Consider the following 20,514-nt stretch of genomic DNA (forward strand, 5'->3'; position numbering starts at 1 on the left):
CTAAAATTATGCTGGTGGAAAAGCCAGTGCCAGACCATAACTGAGCCTCATGGGGAAAATCCAAGTCTGAAGTTCCTGGGAGTTTCATTATTGCACCAGTGGTGCAGGGATTTCTCCCTAAATGTTCCCCAAGCCCAGGGATAGTCAGCCTGTACGTTCTCTAATGTGTAAGGGATGGAAGAAATCAGAAGAGAGCATATAATAAATCAACTGACAGTCTCTGAAAAATAGCCGTCCTGTCTCCTTAATATGAGAGAGAGTAATGTTCTGAGGGCAGGAGGAATTCGGCTTTAGCCAGAAAACATTCCCCTATAGGGGGACAAAAAGTGATCATTCTGTAGCTTAATCAATCTCAGGCCTCTCTTTGAGGGAAATAGCGTGTTGCCTGCAACAGCACGTGTAATAATGTTTGCTGAAATATAAACTATGGCCGTATACCCCAAGATGGAAGGTCAGAAGTCAACTGAGGATCTGGCCGCAGATGTTCGGCAATGGAGATCAAAACGCAATATATCAAGTTCAGTACTTTTCCTCGAGGAACAGGTTGCAGAAATTTCTCAACACGTCTCCTTTGCAGTAAGCACACTCACCCTGCATGTAACAAGTCTGTACATCACCAAATTGCCAGGTTACTCAAAGACAAAGTTCATGTTTCCTAATTTCTCCGTTCTGTGCTTGAGTATTTTAATATTTATACAGTGATTTTTCTCTTATCCACCAACAAAGCTCCCTTGAACCTCTGCAATGTTTTTCAATTCCGTCTACCAAAGTGAAGAATTGTATGACACCATTCAGTCCTCCCCCCAGCCCTTGATATATATGTTTCCTAAAGCCGACATTTGATATTATAGAACGTGTTGTAATCAATTCTTAAAGTTATAGTACCACTCGATTTTTATTAACTTGCAAAACAACAACAACAAAAATCCAACAAAAAATGGGCCCTCATAACCAATCAGCCTTGTTATATCCTGAAAGCTGCTTTAACAAGCAGGGAGTAATATAGTGTAATTGGTACTCCACAATTTAATTGTTCTGTTCTTAAATCTAATATTGCAGCTGTGGGTTAAGTTTACACCACAGCTTTCAAGAGAACATGAAAGTGTGGTACATCTGTGCAACAGAAAGCTAAACATCTCTCATCTGATGTGTTTACAATGACATTTGATAGCGTGGAATGGTTTGGAGTTCATTCTTAAAGCTGCAGAACCGCTTTTCAACGCTGCAAAAAAAAAGGAAAAAGCCTCCAATTTCCTTCAAACAACGCAGCCCACATAAGCCTGATGATAATTCTGCTGCAGGCATTGCAGGGAAGCTGCCAGCTGTGACAATTCCTTCAAGTATCTTTGAGTATTTGTCACTCAGGCAGTAGAAAAGGGGACAAGGACACTTCCCCCTCAGATGACATAATCAATTATTTGAAAAACGAACCACTCAAAAAAGGCTGCAACTAAGACAAGTGAAACAACCCCTGACATACATAAACCAGACAAGACTTTTCAAGAAACATTATTAAGTGGATGACCTTAGCACATTTAGAAATGGCAGAGTTTTCAATTTAACAGGTGGTAGAACTGCTTATGGTATCTCGGACTTCACATTCTGTATAACTAACAGCTTCAGCATTATGTACTTGTTAGTGAATTTATTAAGCCTGTAAGTAGTTCAAGAAACTTAGGAATGGGCCCATAAATGTCATCTGCAGTTTGTGAACTGCAAGTATCTGACTGTTTTGATCAAGGTTTTTACGGGAAAGTTAAATGGTTATTAAAATTATTTACTACTGCTACACGAAAAGGGAGCAAGCCTGCTGAAGAACTTATGTTGCGATAAGATGTGAAAGGCTGTAGGTCAAATGCGTTAGTGGAAAAGCATTTTGGTTTATGCCTAAGCCCAAATTTTTGTACTTTATGAAGCTCAGAATGTATTTAAGTAGCTGAGAAAGGTCTGTGGAGGGGAGGAGGCATTTTCCCTTTCCCATAATCTGCTGTCAGAAATATAAGATCTGTTCAGGTTACTTTTCTTGTTCTCAACATTAGCCTTTTTCTAACATTTTCTGTCCTTGGAGAAATGCACGATAGGGCAACTTAAAGAGGTTACCTTCTGGTCATTCCTCTGTAGCAGTCCACATCGATGTCTTGATTTATGCTCTTTAACACATATAAGTCAATCTCACTGATGAAGCTCAGCTATATTACCATACTACACTGGAATCCATTTAGTTTTTAAACTTTATTATTTCAGTCACAATTAAGACTATCTGAAGCCTCTTCATAAAAAGGGGCCATAACAAAAGCTGTACGTTAGCAACTCGATCAATGGATGCATTCATTCTGCATCAAAATACCGTAAGAAAGACAGATCTCCTGGGGAGGCAAATCTGTATCAATATTTCAGTCTCTTGAATACAGAAATTTGATACAATAAAATGCAACACCCGAGCTTCCCCTCCTTTCAATTAACTGAGAAACAAAAATTGTCCTTAGAAGGGAAGAAATGCATTTGTATTTTTTTAGTTTTCGGGTTTTCCCCCCTTTCATAGCATCATAATGTTCTCTTCATGGGTGGAAAACTTAGTCTTCAAATTCAAGTCTAGTTTCTTCATACAGTTCAGGATGAGATGACTTGGAATACCGGGAATATTTCAGATGTAGAAAATCACCCAATTCATCCAGAGCATTCAAAACCTGTAAGACCATTATACTATGTCAATTCTCTTGGAAAAGAAATGAAGTTCTAGTAACCTCTACTTCACAGCAGAACAAGATTATAAAAGTATCAATTAAAGAAAGCTTGAAGGGCAGATGGGCAATTTTTTTTCTTTCATTCTCATGTAGTGAACGTCAATGCAGTCGTAGATGTATGATAGCATCTACGAGAACAGAATTTACTCCTTCAGTAGGTTATGGTTTATTAGTAAGTACATTAATTCAAGACAGATAAAAAAAATGACCTTTTTCTAGAAGTACAGGAAGATAATAACCCAGATAAAAAGTGATCTTTGCTTGTGCAAAACAGCTGCATAAGGGATTTCAACCTTTCAAGTTCAACATTTCCCTGCAGATCCCAAAGCCTGAGCTGCCACTGCATTTTCTCAGGTAGGACTCAGCCCACAGTGTGATCAGAGTCATCATAAATAGTCTGAATAGTTTAAGATATTTTTAATGCATTCCATTATCTTCTTGTATTAATATCACAGGCATAATTAATAATACATTAATATTGTAATGCAGTTAGCTGAGCTGCGTCCTCAGCTCTCAATAGATCGAAAAGTAGCCAGAGCACTCTCTAGCATAGAGCAGCAGCTCAGTGTTTTGCAGCATCTGAGCCACACTCAAGAGCAGCCAACCTTTTGGCATCAAAGAAAAGAGCAAGTTTGATTTTGAGCCTGTTTCTGTTAAGCCACTAAAATGAGCTCAAGAACAAAAAGGAGTAATTTAGTAATGGTTTATGCAGAGAGATAGCTTCGAGATCATTAAAGGAAGTTATTATTGGGAGCTTGCCCTTTCATGGATCTTTCTTCTCTTGTTCCAGGCTGAGATTCAAAACAAATTTTGCCAAAGGGAAAAGTTTTCATTGTGCTTGTTACCTGTTGTTACCCTGGGTTTAGGCATACTCACAAACTGTTTGTCCTAAAAACTTTCCATCTGCAAGTAATTAAACTCAGGGCATTTCCATTCCCCCATACTGTAAGGACATTTAAAGAATGCCACAAGTACTATGGCCATGATCCCGCTTTCAAAGGCAAAAATACAGCATGTTCAAGAATGATGGCTGGGGAGTGTTTCAGACCTTCACTGGTACCAGGAAGCAGCGATGTGCAGGTAGTAGGAAGTGAACATTCACTGATGGCCCCAAAAAACACGATGGGCTTGACGTTTGGGCATGGGGGTGGAGGAAGAAAATAAAAGCAGTAGCCTCAAGAGAGTAATCTTCAGATCAACTTCATCACCTATTGCTAGTTACATAAGCCAAAGACCAACACGGTATGTAGCTATGTCCCGTTCTATGCAATATTATTTTTACGGTATTGTACCTTGTCAACAACTACTGCACCTTTAAGAACAGATGGAATTTTACACTGCACACATGCAAGGCAGATTTTTCAATGTTGTTTGAGAGGGGTCTACACTGGGGTGGGAGCTGGTCAGCCGGGCAGGGCTCTGGCCTCAAGCTCCACATGAATCTCAGGATGCAAATGGACAGCCAAGGGGTCTCTGCAGGCACAGGTGTTTGTCTGCAGGAAGGAGTGGCATCAAACTCAAATGCCTTCCATGTTCACGGATTTTTTGCTTTGAACATCATACTCGTGCAAAGAGAGGAAAAAGAAAGCCTGAAATTTACTGTTAAGCCTCTGTGTTTCATGCCTCTAAGTCAGCTTATTCTGAGAATGAAAGAACGTATATCAACCAGGCCAAAAACACCTTCGGCAAGAAAGGGAGATGGAAAATTTCAGAGAGTTTATTTTAAACACATTTCTGACTGCGTTGGAATGGAGGTTTACGAAGAAGTCTCAACGTACTCTTAACAGTATTTCTGATATCAGAGAAAGACATAGAACTGAGACAGACCAGACAGCACCAATTAAACTTCCTTAGGTTCAAACAGTTCCAAATACTGTTTGTAATTTCCACCTGTACCCCCAAGGCTGTCCCATATACTTCTTCAACTCAAGAAACACGTGGAAATACAGAATTAAAATAAGGGCATGGAAAACTTGATTTTCAATTATTTCCATATTGTCTCAGGTTTCCTACTCTGATAGTTTTGACCTAGCATTTAACTTTCGTCTTGCTGTGCTCTTCACATAGGTCTTTATTAGTGATGACACATTTGGTGACTATTAGAAATAGAAGATAACAAGTCAGCTGTTGTGTAACTTATTTTAAAAAAAAATAAATCTATAAGGCTAAAATGCCTTTAAAGATCAAGTGACAAGGCCAGAAAAACAAATGTAAAAATGAATTATTGAGATTCAAAGTAACAGACACACACCTTTTCCCAACCTCCTTTGCATCTGAAGTTAATTTCAGCAGGACATCTGCTGTGCTTACCGTGTCTAACATCTCCCGTGTATGTGCAGCTGACACACAAAACCGAGCTCTGGATTCTGCGATAGGAGTAGCTGGAAACCCAACCACAACCACCCCGATATTTTTTTTTAACATGCGTCTTGCAAAAGCCCTAAGGAGAGAAGAAGAAGAAAAAAACCAAAAGTAAATTATCCTCAATAAACTGACCACAGAGAGAAAACATTCAAGTATAATAAAGCAATGGGTAAAACCCTGTCTTCAATTGAAGTGGATGGTAATATTCCCATTGAATTCAATAAAAGCCAGAATGTTACCAGTAGGACTGAGATTCTTTGCTGCTTAACAGCTCATGAAGCCAAGTGAGTGTCAAATACTAGAAGCGTGATGGCAGAGAGAGTGCTCTAGAATGATTCATTTATGTCAATGAAAGGCTTTGAGTGCAAATCAAAATGTGTGGGCATTCACAGTCCCTCTGCATGGAAGAAGTTGGGCTTCTGGAGGGTATGAAAGCTGGGTTCCTGCACATCAACAGGAATAAAACAACCTGTGTGATGGTTTCTTTGCTCTCGCAATTACTCTGCCAGTTTAGGAACTTTTTGTGTGGTATGTACTAGACCTAGAGCACGTAGTCACCCTAAGCTACTTGTAAATACTCCCTACAGCTCAACCCTTATGTGATGCTACTACTGGCTTCTGGCCTTCTGCATGTCCAGGTCAGTCAGTGCACAAGTGCTGCTTGATAGGTGCTGAATAGTAAGACATGTAAACACCGTTCAAAGATCAGATGGGGAAAAAGAATATCCATCCAAAACAATTCATACATCACAGGCAATATATCTCTTTTAATAATTACAAATTAAAAGTAAAAAAATCCAAATTCAAAATGCTATTAAAAGTATTATTCCAGACCAAGTTAAAAAAGGATAAGAGAAATTTAAAAAATGCTGAATACTGGAACAGCTGAAAATTAATTCTAGGGCCAACTTTAAAATAGACCATAACTAAATGATGAATTCACCTAACAGCGGATGTTTCTCTTGTGAAGCATCTACCATACATAACTACGTTTTTCACAGGGTATACCAAATAACCTATGAACTTGAATAGGTTTTGTTTTGCCAACAGGTTTTTTTTTTAGTACTTACCCTATCTTACCAGGCATAAAAAGGAGTAAGGGGACAACAGGAGAATCATCATTGCCATAAATGATGAAGCCCATTTCATGCAGTCTTCGTCTGAAGTATCTTGTGTTTTTCCCCAGCTGGCGCACTCTTTGGAGCCCTGAAATGAGTCAGCCAGGAGAACACTCAGTGCAAAGATCATAACCGGAGTCTAGTAACTGGCAAGAAACAGGGCTGTGGGTAACAGTTCAAAAAAGTTTGTCTGAAATGTATATGTTGCTATTTGATTCAGAGGAAAAACATGGAATGAGCTAAATGCAACTACGTTGATTATTATGGCATTATAGGACAGACGACTGATTTCCTGGACTTGTGAGGTGTCTTTCCACTGGCAGAAACTATGTGTTCTGGGCACAGAATAGATAAGTGAACAATTCCCTTTACTGTATTGCACTGAATAAAGCCTACTGAATGACACACACCCCTAGAGAAGTAGTTATATGCCTCTGTGGGTACAGGACATGTAAACACAGTACGTTCTTTCTCAATGCAATTCACTATAGAAGGAAACAACCAATTCTACAGATGTTGATACAGATGTCAGTGTATGCATATCTTTTCTCATTAACAATATTTCATAGGGGTCCTCTTATATCTTAGCTAGTTCTGTGCATACGTTTGGTTGGTTTTTTTCCCCTTTTATTCTGTGACCGTAACAAAGCTTAAAATAGAAAATATTGCATTTTGTGTCAGCTCAAACAGATGCTTTTGTTGCAATTTTTTAGACAGAGGAAAAGCATGCGATGAACTTTATTACACAAGGTCTGATGTTCTGCAGTTATTACCAATATTCAGCATAACTCCAGTTACTCTAATATGCATCTACATATGAAATCCCTTGCTGAGTTCTGCTCAGTTTCTCTGTCATCTTACTTGCTATTATTACCTCAATATCATCATCTGACAACAGACTTTAGTCATTCAAGACTTTCAGACACAAGTTTTGTTCTCTGCATTTTCCCTGGCCTCATTCAGTCATGAGTCCACTGATGTGTCCCCTAGCAAAACTGACAGGAGAGTTGAAAACAATTATTTTTAATGAAGTAAAAAGACAAAAAACAGCAGAGAAAAAAATGTGCTTGAAAAGTCAGCTCAGTCTTTTCTTTTCCAGTGTCACTAAGGAGGTGGTTTCTGACAAGTGCAGTTGCTTCCCCACCCATTGCATACAGAAGGGAAGAATCACACTCAACATTACTGAAGGTAGGATACATAGTATGTCCTTTCCCCACTCCACCTGCATTATATTTCATGAGTCAGCTGACATATGGGCTGCTCTTCCAAGGCTGTAAGGTGCTGACAGGGATGGTGCCACCTACCCCGCATCCACACGCTGCTCTTTCCCACCTCCTCCCCAGTACCAGTCCTAGGTTCGTACAACCACGTGATGAATCAAGCCAGGTCTGTCATCTGCCTGACCTTGCCAGAAGGAAAACTGCCAAACCAATGTCAAACAGATCGATTCTCTAAACCTAATCGCTGTGCAGCTGCTTGTGCCTGCAGAAGTGGTGGGAACATGTGGTAAGACTGGGATTTAGCGGGACACACATCAGCTACACTCTTAACTTTCATTTTCCTGCTGTTCGTCAGCCCATACTTTCAGTATCACTTCTGTTGTGTCACCAGACATGAACACTGAAGCCTCTAGTAGAACTCATTTCCTCTTTTTCCCCTTTGCTTTCAAGGTGCCTTCACACAGATGTATTACGTTTTCATTCTCCATTTATTTTTTCATTTTACTTTACTTTTTGTCCACTTCATTTTTCGTTTACTACTTTCTACTACCACCCTTCTCTGACTGGATACCTATTTCCTAATTTCCCATCTTCTTCCTTGTAACCGCAGTGGCCAGTTAGGCAGTTGTAGCTGCTACATACCACCTTCAGCAGATTTGTCCTCAGACCACATTCTGCCCCACTGCCTGCTGTGGCTTTTCTTCTTATTCCCTCTTGGCTAAGGTGGGGATCACCACACCTCCATGAACCTCTTTTCCATTAATCATTTCTGAGTGCGCGTAGGTTTGAACAAGATCTACTGCTTCATCTGTTCTGTATCTTCCCGAGTCAAGGTTCTGTCAGTGTTCTGGCTGGGAAATTTATAGGGAAACTGGGACTTGCTTCACAGTGATCAGTGTTTTGCTGAACAAATTAAAAGATCTCATAAAACCAGTGCATTTGTAACTTTATGCACAAAACTGCCCACGCAGACAACCTGTTAGTTACAGTTTCAGTCATTCAGTTTAAAGCATTCAGTGGAAGAGATCTGCTTGGGTTAGAAAAGGCCACAAATAGTTTAACCATCTCTCTAATGCTGCTAAAACAAAAACATCTGTGCCAGAGCAAGGAAAACAAATGAAACACAAAAGCATCCTACTACAAAGCTTTCCAGTCACTAATAAAAACAATAGTCTGTGGTATTTCCAAAAATATTTTTGGTGTAGTAGGTCTCAAAGAACCAGGAGGAAATATTGAGGAGGAGAAATGGGGGCAGGGGAAATGGCAAGGAAAGGGAGTTAGAGGAGAACCGCAGAATAATGCGTCTGAAGTCTAAAGAGAGACTTTTCCCCTTGTTAGAATTTGTAAGGATGTTATTATCACCTCCTGAATGCCCACATTACAAGGAGGCTGCGGGGGAGTAACCTGAACTGAGGGCTCAAAACCACTGCTGCTTCTTGCTATCTTAGCAGCCCCTGAGCTAGTTTCCAGATTCTCAGTCTACAGCACTTGAAACTACTAGATTTTCAATTAGGGAAAGTTTTCATAAATGCAGATGTTCTTGGCGAGTGCAGTTTAAGACTTGCTGCCTTCTCCTTTCTATTCAGCTGTTTACCACAAAGCTGGAAACAAAGTGTCAGCCATGCAAGATTCCAGGCTGTTCGGTATTTATCAAACCGTACGCGCATGGCCCAGAGTTGATCAGTTTGTCTCTACTTATTTTAGGTATCGGAAATTTAGACTCCAAAGCAAGAGGGGGAATGCAGCAAAGGAAACATTAGAGCTGAAAAGAGTTTCAGGCAATCCTCCCAAAAGTCAAACACCTCTTCCTTTTCCAATCTTCCCTTGCTAAATCTATATCCTCAACCAGTTTGCGATGGGACGGATCCCCTTTCGAGACTGCCTAAGGAATTCATTTCAAACCAGCCAGTGCTGGTGCAAAAGAGCCACTTTAATGTTTTAGCAACATCCCAGAATAGTAATTTCATTTGCAGGGATGCATTAAAGAGCTAAATAAAAGATCAGAGCACTCACATATATCTGGAGGGAAAAAAAGCACATTAGGAGACGATTGCTACACACACTGTGTTTGTGGGTGGGTGGCTGGGAGGAACCTATTTCTTTACCAAGTGTCAACACTTTCCTTTCTCACGTTAAGTTTTGTGGTCAAAGACCACATGCATCTTATACACAGTCATCTTATATGCTGTCCGATAAGAGCAATAAAACCCTTAAAGTTTGTAACTGTATTTCAACACTCTTTTTTGTTCCTTTATGGGACCCTCCAATGTCAGATAACAAGGCAGATCTGAGCAAAATGTTTATTTTGGTCCCATTAGCGCAATTTTCCCCCCACACTGAAGATTAAATCAGTGTAAGAGTGATGAATTCAGCTTAGAATCAGATCCTAGTCCAAATTCACTGTGGTATGTTTAACCAAAGACACTGCATTTAAAAACTATTTTCTTTGATTCTCGAGGCTGTGATCTTACATCCTTTATTATTTATTGGGTGAAAATCTGCAGAGGCAGACCCTAGAGCTAAAATGATATAACTGCATCTATTTGAGTGTAAGAATTTACCTGTACAGCACTAATTAGAGGATCAGTCCTTAGACACTAAATATATCTGTTCACAAATTCTTAGTTTGCAAAATTCTTGAGGATTTACAGTCCATGCAAATAGCTTATAGCACAGCACGCAGGATATCCAGATAGTTATATTCCATAAAATATGTGAACCACAACACAGCATATGTTCGGAGAAAACAGCCTAGACAGGGAAAACGACCCTTAGCTAATTAAAACTAAGTCCACTAATGCTCCCAAGTTTTCAGCTAAGGTTGAGCATGACCTTATTAAGAACTCTACATCTTTTTGTTAGCTGAATTAAGAAGGGACAGAAAGAGACAATACTGAACGATAAAGGATTCTTAAATTTCACAAGTTATCTTCACACTGCTTGGAGTATACAGTGATACACAGCCAGCTTACTGGGATTTTGTTGAAATACAGGATTAATTCCCTGGATGGTAAAACAAAAACAGATTTACTGCATCTGCAATCCACCTACTGCTGGCAAATTTAGAGTGTACATTTGTTACACTGCTTTAAAAATATTTGGTTTACTGCAAAGTTCTAAGGTGTTAGCAATTCTGGGAAAAATGCTGATTATATTTTTATTTGACATGCATTATTGCATATTGCCAGTTTTAGCTCACTAATTTCTGCAGGCTTTTAGAAGGCTTTATAGCTCAAAATTAATATGCTTTAGTTTAAGGAAAAAAAACCACAAAGAGAAGGCAAGAGAGAGAGAAATGATAAAAGATAGTGACTTGCTCATCATTTCTTTAAAGCAAAGAGAGCAACTTAGAGTAATAGACTTGGTAGACACTTTGTCACCCACCAGGCTATGGCTTCAAGAGCTGCTTTCTGTGAGGAGCTGCTCTGGAGTTTGACAGCAGGAAGGCATCCTGACTACACGTCTGATGGCCTGATCTCAGGCGGGTGTTACCTGGCATAGCTCCACGCACTTCAACAGAGCTTTGCTATTTATGCCAGCTGAGGACCTTATCCTGGCAGCGAAAGAGGTAGTAAAACTATCAGCTCTCTGAAACAAAAGTTTGTTTTCCTCTTCCAGAGATGTCTGCTTTTCACTCCTGCAAGATTTTAATAAGCAGAGAAGCTGGCTGTGTTCAATTCCTGCACAAACATTCTACCTTTGAACTCTTCCTGTAGGCTTCTACCCTTGGAAATTCTGACTCAGTATATTGAAAACAGTAACAAGCGACCTGTAGCCTTTCATATCAAGATCTCAGGTGTATTTTAATTGAAGGACAGCTATTTTTCCTGAACCCATTCCAGGAAAGATAATCCCACGCCGTACTTTTTTTGGCAGGCGGTGGACTCTTCAAGCCACAAATCCACCTGCTTTAATCTTCTCCAGCTGTTGTTTCATATGGTCTTTCTAGATAATTAGTTACACGATCAAACTTCTACATACCGGTGTCAGTGTGTCTCTTCAATCTGTGTTCCTTGGATGGAGAAATCTGCTCCCTGCCCTCCTCTACTAACAACTAGATAGTAAAAAGCAAACCTTCATAGGCTGAAAAAAACATTTGGAAAACAATAGCTCTTCCCCACTAAACTGTTGCAGATGGACAGATTTTCTTTTTTTCCTCTGGTTCCATTATAAGAGTAACACACATGTACCTCCATGTGCACTAAATCACAAATAGAATGCTATAAAATTGGGGTGCCTAAAGGAAATATGTTCTCAGATAAAAAAATCTTTATAAAAAAATAACTTTGCTATGAATTGGGGAGAAGTGAAGACATTTTCTTCTACAATCTAATGCCAACTAGAAACCTAGTAATTTCAACTTAATTCAGCTGCTAAATAAGCCCTTAAGGACTTATTTAGTCAGCCCAATTTTAACCATGAACTGCTGTAGAACACTTTCCAGAGCAGATTAAGGGAAGAAAAAGCGGCAATTCCAGCTGAAGCAGAAAGGAGAGAAATTGTACAAATTCTGTCATTTTTACCTTAATTCTCGAATGAGTCAGGTACGCCTACCCAGCACCTTATCTATGTTAGATATATAATTTAAGCATTCAGTGTCCCACACAAAAGCAGGGACCAAGCAGCCAGCTTTGGCTGAGCCTTATTTACTCCCAGCACAGGTGATTAATCACAAAGCAGGCCAGTCCCCCTGCTGAAAGCCAGCCAGTGCACAAGGCGTTCCATCTGTATCACATTAGGTGGTTCTGAAATGCCAGTGATCTAAATGCCGTTAAGAAAAAGGCACTTCTCTCCTTTGTGCTCCTCAGGCTGATAACAGCACTGGATTCCTTGGGCAGCGGCAAGCAGCATCTGGAATGGAGGAGGGATCCTCACGCTCCATCCCAGCAGCAAAGGCACCCCTAAAAGGTGACTCTGTCATGGAGCTGCGTGTTGCTGTCCCTGGGGAAAGTGTAGATTTCTTTGCTGGGGAACAGGCTACGAGTCACATCCAAGTCTGATCACGTCCCTCCTCTGCCTGCAGTTAATATTTACTTGTGAATACAGGGGACAAGCATCCATAGGTAGGGTCTGCTATAGGATTACAGCACCAGTTTAACCTTGAATATGGAAAGAGTGACCTCATATGAGGTAGAGTTCGGTCAATCCTTGGAGCTCTTGCAAATCACTGCAAACGCTATTACGCCAAAGCCTCTGCTTCTTCAGATCAACTGACCCTCCATGGATACATTTGGCTTCCTTCAGGAGGTGGACTGCATGGCAGGTGGCTCTGCTGGAACAGCATGTCCCACTCATTTTGAGTAAAGATGGCAGAATTTAGCAGTTTCATCATTCACTGCTGGGAGAACATCTGTGATGTTCAGCTCAGACAAATAATAATCATGACAGCATATTACCATCACCGGCATCTTCACTGTCATAGTGACTGGGAGCCCTAGTCATGGAGCCAATACTGTGCAAACAGGGAATAAATTCACTTAAGCGCTTTAAATGTAAGCACATACTTACTAGGAATATTAACTTAAAATTAAGCCAAGGTTCAAGAATTCTGCTTGATGAGGACTCGAGAGAAGCAATCATCTCAGAATGAAGCAGCAAAATGAGAATTTGAGAGGGAACAGTAAAAAGCCATACTTTAGTATGACTGATCCTGTAGGCTGTTTCGAGCAGGTTCAAGTAGCTTGCAGAATGAAAGCTACTTGAACCCTTGCTAAGTAGCTTGCAGAATGAAAGCTTACAGCTATAGTTTCATGATCAGTTCAGTCTGGCACAGATTAATTTTGCTGCCAAAGGGATCGTTCCTCTCGGCTCCAGCTGCTCCAGTCCTGGCACTGGGATTCACGTAGCCACAGGGCAGGTTGGCTCAGGGAACTAGTTTGGCTGTAGACTAGCCATTTGTGGGAGGGTCGGTTATTTTTCAGCTAGATCAGTTCTCTGATTCAGTTCATTGCATGGCTGCACGAACACTAATGCTGGCACGAGGCAAAGGGGCACGAATAAGGGGACAGGCAGGGGGTGAAAGGCAAAGAGGAGGGCAAGACTGCCCTTCCTGGCACCAGTGCTGGATTATGTCAGGTCCTAGTGATGTGAAACTAAGGTTTTTGAATTTACAGAGGAGGCGAAGCTAATGTTTTCAAAAGATTGCTGAGCACAGATAGCAGTGGAAAATGTTGGAAACTGAGCATTTTAAGAAGCTGGTCCTCCAGTTATAAAAAAAAAAAAAAAAAATCTAAGGCAGACGGAAATGCTTTTAAAAGGAACCTTTTAAAAACAGATCTTTTTAATGCTAAGCCAAAACAGAAAGCAGCGTTCTGCAGCTTCTTGCAATCTGAATGAGCTCAAATTCAAGAACTCAAAGTCCACTAAAAGCAAAAATGAAAACTAGTAGTTGCAAAAAGATAAACCAATCACAAATGGCAAAGTAAATCAACATTTTAAAGAAACACTTTCTGTCTAAACAACCTCAGGAATTATCTTTTAACATAACAAGGACAGTAGATTCCTGAGGATAGGGGTTTAAATTTTTCAGCATCCCATAAAAACATCTGAAAAATGCCTATGGCTGTTGGTGAATTATTGTTTGCCATGCATTAAATAGAAAAATGATGCCTTTGCAAATGCTGCAATTTGCTTTTTACACCACTATAATCTATTAGTCATCAAGAAAATTGCTTTAGATTTTCTAGCAGTCTTAACTCTGTCTGCCTAGCAGTTCTATTTTTTACCTATCAAATTTAAGTGTAAAAATACACTTTTGGTATTCTGAGGCAGAAAGGGAGAAAAAAGGTCCAAGGTCACAGCTGGAGGGGCTGTGTTGCATGCGAGTAAGTGTACTTGAAAATTTGTGCAGGGTCCAAACACTCTGAGTCAACTACACTCTCATCATGGGGATAAAACTACTAAGGCAGCTGCTGAGTTTCCTGAGGTATGTCCAGTGGTGTAATGAGAAGCCATGAGGAGAACATGTAAAGGGTATCTATAGTATGAATTATAAAGAGTAAATGCCATGGGAACTTCTGCTTCCCATATCTCCTAATAAATGAGAAGAGACACATTTGAGATGAAAAGGCCACAAAGGCTTAAGAGGGATAAAATGATTTTTTTTTTTTAATAGACTATATGAACTGAACTGTGGAACTTGCTGCCTTATGACATTACTAAAGGAAATACAGCTGCCAGAAGTTCACATGCTTTTGAACAACTCTATTATACAAACTATGATAGTATCTATGACATTATGTTACCAAGACTAAATGTGTCTTGTTCCACAAGCCATCAATTCTCAGAGAGTCCTGTAAAACATGGCATTGAAAAACGCCAGGACTTATACTCTACTAAAAAAGTTATTTTACATGAAAATGAAAATAGATTTGCAATTTTTGTTGTCATTCTCTGACTCTTCTGATACAAGTCACTCAGGAAACAAAGGACTTGGTCACAGTGACCCCAACCTACCCCCTTCTCCCAGGCAGTAACAACTGTGCGTATCAGTTTTGAGGGAACTACTGTCTTCTAATTCAGCATTTTTTGTGCTTCATTTTCTCAAGTCACAGCAGAAAACATGGCGAAAAAAGGAAACTGTAATAGCTGGCTGTGGGCTCTGCAGTATCCTCCCAGTCACATTATCATGACATTAATGTCTCACAACTATCACAAATATTGATATGGAACATACCCATACATTTATAGATGGTTTCTGTGGGAGATACCACATCTTCTCTGTATCTTTTTACTTATGTCAGTGCAAGGCTTTTAAAATGAGAACGTCCTCATCCAAATTGGAGTCTTCTGCTACAAAGGAATGTAAGCACATATCTTGCAAGCACACTTCCACAGCAGTTTGCTGACCAGGGAAAAACAAGGAGTGTCTGAGGTACCCGCATTGGTTTGGAAGGGTTTGTGTTTACTACAGTTTCTTGCAGACACATTTGTCCTGCTTCCTCTCCTTCCCCACACCAGGTCCTTTTAGTTCACAGCCTCTCCAGCCTGTCTTCTCAGCGTCTTATTTTGGTCCTAGTCTCCATCCTTATCTCACCCACTTCTTGTCTATTCGCTGTTGTGTCTCCTTTGCTTGTCAGAGTCTCTTCTCTCTTTAATCTTCCTGGCTCAACTCCCTAAGTGCCTGACAGTGCAGGATGGACTCAGGTGCTCAGGGCACCGGTCCCCTACCCAGGCTCCAGGTGGGGGATGCTCTGTTCAGGCCCCCCACACTGAGCTGGAAGCTGCTCCTTCACTCAGTGGATCTTGAGCTTTGTCACTCTTTGCTTCATGTAGAAATTTTTTTAGAGACTTTTAACATTGCAAGACTCAGATGGTATTTCATAGACATGGCAAAAATTATAAGCTTGGCTATCACAACCCAAACGTTCATCCCAAAGCCTGGAGAAACCGAAGCACTTCAGGGAAAAAAGGATTTTTCTTAATTCCCCCCCCCCCCCCCCGAAATATCAACCCCCCCATATGTACATCTATCTGTGAGGAAGGACTGAAACTTTTTTGTTGATATGAAAAAATTGAAGCCTGAAACAGATACCTGTTGTGAATAATTTCCAGCTAAATAGTTTAGGTTTCATAGAAAAAGTGCTAACCTGTTCCTTTCTTGTATTTAAGCTGTACCTCCTGTGTCCATATACATTTATTCATATCCTGCAGTCATGCATCCAGCATACTGATCCTGTCCTGGACATGCACACCCTGTTTCCTTTTCCAAACAACCATATTCTTACTAATTGAAAATAAAAGAAGAAAATATGGGAGATCAATCATTTGGATACACACCAGGATAAACACAAGTGGTATTCACTGCATTTCTAGCCTGTGCATTACCCACTATATAATTCCACCTATGCTGCTCTTTTCTGGATCAGCTGCTTAATAAATTAGTGGAAAATAGCTAGCAAGAAATTGAAGGGAATGTAAAAGCATGATATCTGGGAAGACATAAAAGGCTGCTTGAAGTGTTAAGAAATATAGAACAAAGTGTTTTCAGAGCAACAATTTAAATGACCAAATCAGTCTTCCTTCCCTTAGTTTTCTATTAATCCACTGAGAAGTCGGTCATGAAGTTCAGGTGTGTTCAGTTCATGAAGAACAAGCTGGGTTAACGCATTTGTCATCCCATTATTTCATACTCTTTTCAAGAAGCACCCTCTAGTTAACATGAAACTTTTTAGCAAACTCTAATTTCATTTTTTTCCAAACCATTCCAGTATTTTTTGCAAGGCTCCCTCTCCTACAAAAATGCCTTCCGGAGGACAAGCCATCAGTGGAGATCTCCTTATAAAGGATTCCCCAAATCGTCCTGTGGGAAGAGAATGCCATTTGAAATAAATTGCAAAATGAACTCCTTTTAGTGATTCAATGGGCTTCCAGAGAACAAAGGGTCCGTACCACTCTGTGGCAACTCTGCTTCACTTGAAACTTCTCTGCCAGGTGCCTCTGCTACACGGCTCATGCTCTCAACAAGAACGGCTCACATGCAGAGTTCACCATTTTCTATGACAGCAGACCGAAAGAACTCAGCCAAGGCCGCTGTTGTCCTTGGAAACAAAAATATCTAAGAGACAGTGCTTTCTCCCTTCTGTTCCCCCCCTCCTTTCTAAGTCACCACCTTCCTCTCTGTGGTGCCAAAGCAGCATTGTAGTGTGGTCCAGCATAACATTTTTTCCTGTGTTTTGGGTTGTGGGTTTTGTGTGTTGAGGTTTTTTTTGTAGTCCACAAGACAGCCTAATGAAGGGAGGCCCACATGAAAGAAAACCCAATAGACTAAAATAATGAGTCTGGCTCAGAAGGATAAGAAACATTTTTACACATCATAGTCAGTTTGCTAGCCTTTGTGCAATACTCTAAGTTGTGATATATGATTTATTAATTTGTTTTTCTATTCATTTGCATTTAATATTGCAAGACAAATTTTAAAAAAGCTGACAGAACACTAATTTATTTCGTAAAGGATTTGCAGAAGTCTTAATAAGCACTTGTTTTGTGCAGAAATACAAACATTGTGTCATTAAACAACACTGCTTCTGGAAGAGAAAATGCTGCAAACCCTTAGCCCTAAGACAGTCGGACACGCACATCTTAAAAGACTCCGTCTTGAACCAAGTTCTCCTATTAGCCTGCGCTGAACTGCATGCAGAATCACGCTAGCTGAAGATCATTTTTAAGAGACTTTGAAGGCTCGGAAATGCTCTGCATGTTTAATGTTTTACACGCAGCTGCTATGAGGGCCTTAAGTATGTAACTCTTGGGAAGGCTCAGTGTAAGGCCGCCCTCTGACGGCAAGCCTTTCCTACAGCTAGCGCAGGGAGCGGGACGGGCTGCACGCATAGTCCCCAAGGTAGAAGAAACATGTCAGAGCTGGTCTCTTATATTGGACAGGATATAGGCATCAGCGTACGCAACCTTGACCTTTCAGATTTCAAGTTGGAAACAGTTGTTACACTCGACTTCTCTGCCAAAATGACAAAAGCATCATTTCCTCATTGTCTACACATTACACTGGAGCTTTGCTGCACTTTGTTGTTGCACTCAGCAGAATTTGGCACGGGGACTGGATTCTCTGTCCTTCCTTTTGTACACTGGGGTCTTGTAAATTCTGGCCTCACTGAAGGGCTGCGATAAACATCTTCATAGCCTCGTGCCTATTACGGTTTGAAACCGCCCTCTAGAGCAATTGCAACAGAATAGTGCAGAGCAGTAACTTACCTGCTGTCATATACCCTTTTTCCTTTCCATTCCCTCCTTACCCTGGTTATCTCTGTCAGGAAGGACTAATACAGAATTCCTGTTAGTCCTGTACAAGGTAAGAGAAAATAGCACAGCACAGTGCTGCTGGACTAGTGTAAAAGAGATTGTAATTCAGAATAGAACCTGTATCTTCAACTGCATGTTACACAATGACATGATTCTCAAGCATTCCTGACAAAAACCAAATAAATCCAAAACCCACCAGCTTTTCTCCAGGTCGGGATTTAAGCCCTGGAACACCGAATACGTATCAGTATCACTTTGAAACAGTAGCAGATAGATATGTCACACAGTTGTTCTGTTGCTTGCTGCATAGAAAGCACGTTACATGGAGGATTAGGTGGTAGCTGCATCTGCGACTTCAGGAGAGGAACATAAATAAACCTATTTTTTCATAAAGACACCAAGTAGTCAATCTTTTGGGACAAAATGTACTTCAAAACTAGTTTCAGGACACCATAATTAATGCCTGAGCGAGCTAGGAATTATTATAATCATCTTCTCATACTATTATTTAACATACAATACCTGTTTTGCAATTCTGCACCACGCTTGCGTTGCTTGCAATTTTGAAGTTTCACACTTACAAAGAAGCTAAACTGGCAGCATCTAAGCCCATCAATTGAAGGCATGTCCTTATGAACTCCTCCTAGAAAGTCAGACAATCTACTCAAAGAGCAATTCATGTACTTCTATTTGTTGCTGCAAAGCAGAGTGGGCCGGCAAATATAGAGCCAGAATTCCAGAATATTTCCATCCCTGCTATGTGTGGATGAGCGTGGAAGAAGAAATAGAGTGATAGTACTTAGAAGTATGATGATTTGGATATTAATTTTACAGTAAGAATTATTTCCTTTGCATTGCATTGCCATACTACTTTGCTGCTGGATGACATTTTGCGTGCACCTGTACACAGTAGATGCTGAAATAAGTTAAAGAAGGTGGCTTACCTTGTGTTGTCCCGTCTAGTCCCATGAGACATTTCATTGCCCTGATGATTTGCTCTGCTACGGGTGGACACATAGACGTGGCGTACACAGCACTGTGAGAATGAGTTCGTAAAAAGTCCACGAGGTCCTTACACAAGCAAAACAAAACATGAATGAGCTTTGAGCTGGCCAAACAGTGGATCACCCTCTTAATTACTGCAGAAGTGAGAACATGCAAAAGGAAGAGGATGTTTCACCAGTTATTGGTTTGCTTTCTTGGCTGCTACTGTTAATACATGGCCTGAAGAAACTTCAGGCCGGTGCAAACACTTTACCGTATACAGTGGGGCAATTACAGCTGAAACAAAAGTCTGGAGTAGAATACTGTTTACTTCTGTGCTAAGATTTATTATAAAGCAGCCATAATAATTTAAAGACCAATGAACAGCTGCACTTAAAATACTGTTCAGTTCCTCTCTGTGAATGAAGCAAAGTCTACATGTCATCAGCATAGTTCCTCTGCCACAAGACCTAACCCAGGAGAAGCAACCTCACTGAGATCTATCTTTGGCTATTAGCATATAAATTTCTTTCAACTGAAACTTTCCATCAGTGTGGCGGGGAGAGTCGGTATAGTTGGTTTAACATTTCCTTGTATGACTAAGACCACAATCTGCACTCCTAGAAAAAGCATTGATGTACTGTGGACATGTCTAAAGCATAAGTAACTCTCTTGAATCCAGGGACACTGCAGGAATTCAGCGCTTGATTAAGACCATCATGGTTATGACAGCATATACCTCCTGGTGCAAAATATCAGAGTAACAGTTACCACACCAAAAGCTAAATGCATGTTAGTAAGAAAGGGACAAAGCCTGCTTGAAAACTGCCTTTGATAAAAAATATCACCAGAAAAAAACTCCGAAGATAGTAACAGAAATTATTGCCAAAAAAGCTGTATGAGTCTATGTGGTAACTCCAATGCCAAGGATAAAGATTTACTTAACCTTATACAGGTTATGCATTGCTATATTGCAATTGTAATCCTAAAGATTTGATCAAATAGCTGAGAAGGCTTCCGTGCTCTAGCTGATGCAGAATAAACAGTGCCACAGTGAGATTTTGGCTGCAGAAATGAATGTAAGTGTGCTAAGTGTGTTGGGTGAGCAGCTGCCACCAAGGCCCAGAAGCCCGAGGCAAAGCTTGGTGATACTCACAGACGTGAAGAGAGTGACCCACTTTCATTTAAGAAAACTTACAAGGATTAGATGATGAATTACTTTAGACTGCTTTTCACAGGTCTAGGCTCCCTATAATTTCTAGTTACATTAGCCACATTGTAAGAGTTAAACCTTCAGATACAAATTCAGGAAGCAAAGGAAACAAGGAA

At 40.4% G+C, this 20,514-nt stretch overlaps 1 protein-coding gene across 2 annotated transcripts in view; it reads right to left on the reverse strand.

Moving 5' to 3' along the window:
- Nucleotides 1-2,217: 2,217 nt before the first annotated feature.
- SPTLC3 (serine palmitoyltransferase long chain base subunit 3) overlaps nt 2,218-20,514 on the reverse strand; it is an 83,617-nt gene continuing 65,320 nt past the window's right edge. For both annotated transcript variants that reach the window (XM_075749766.1, XM_075749765.1), the window contains exons 9-12: nt 19,146-19,272; nt 6,179-6,314; nt 5,055-5,184; nt 2,218-2,687 (exon numbers count right to left, since the gene is read on the reverse strand). In XM_075749766.1, the coding sequence (XP_075605881.1) occupies nt 2,574-2,687; nt 5,055-5,184; nt 6,179-6,314; nt 19,146-19,272 (507 nt within the window). In that variant the 3' untranslated portion in view covers nt 2,218-2,573. The remainder of the gene's footprint in view (nt 2,688-5,054; nt 5,185-6,178; nt 6,315-19,145; nt 19,273-20,514) is intronic.

This window comes from Balearica regulorum, chromosome 3 (genome assembly GCF_011004875.1).
Source record: "Balearica regulorum gibbericeps isolate bBalReg1 chromosome 3, bBalReg1.pri, whole genome shotgun sequence".
NCBI lineage: Eukaryota > Metazoa > Chordata > Aves > Gruiformes > Gruidae > Balearica > Balearica regulorum.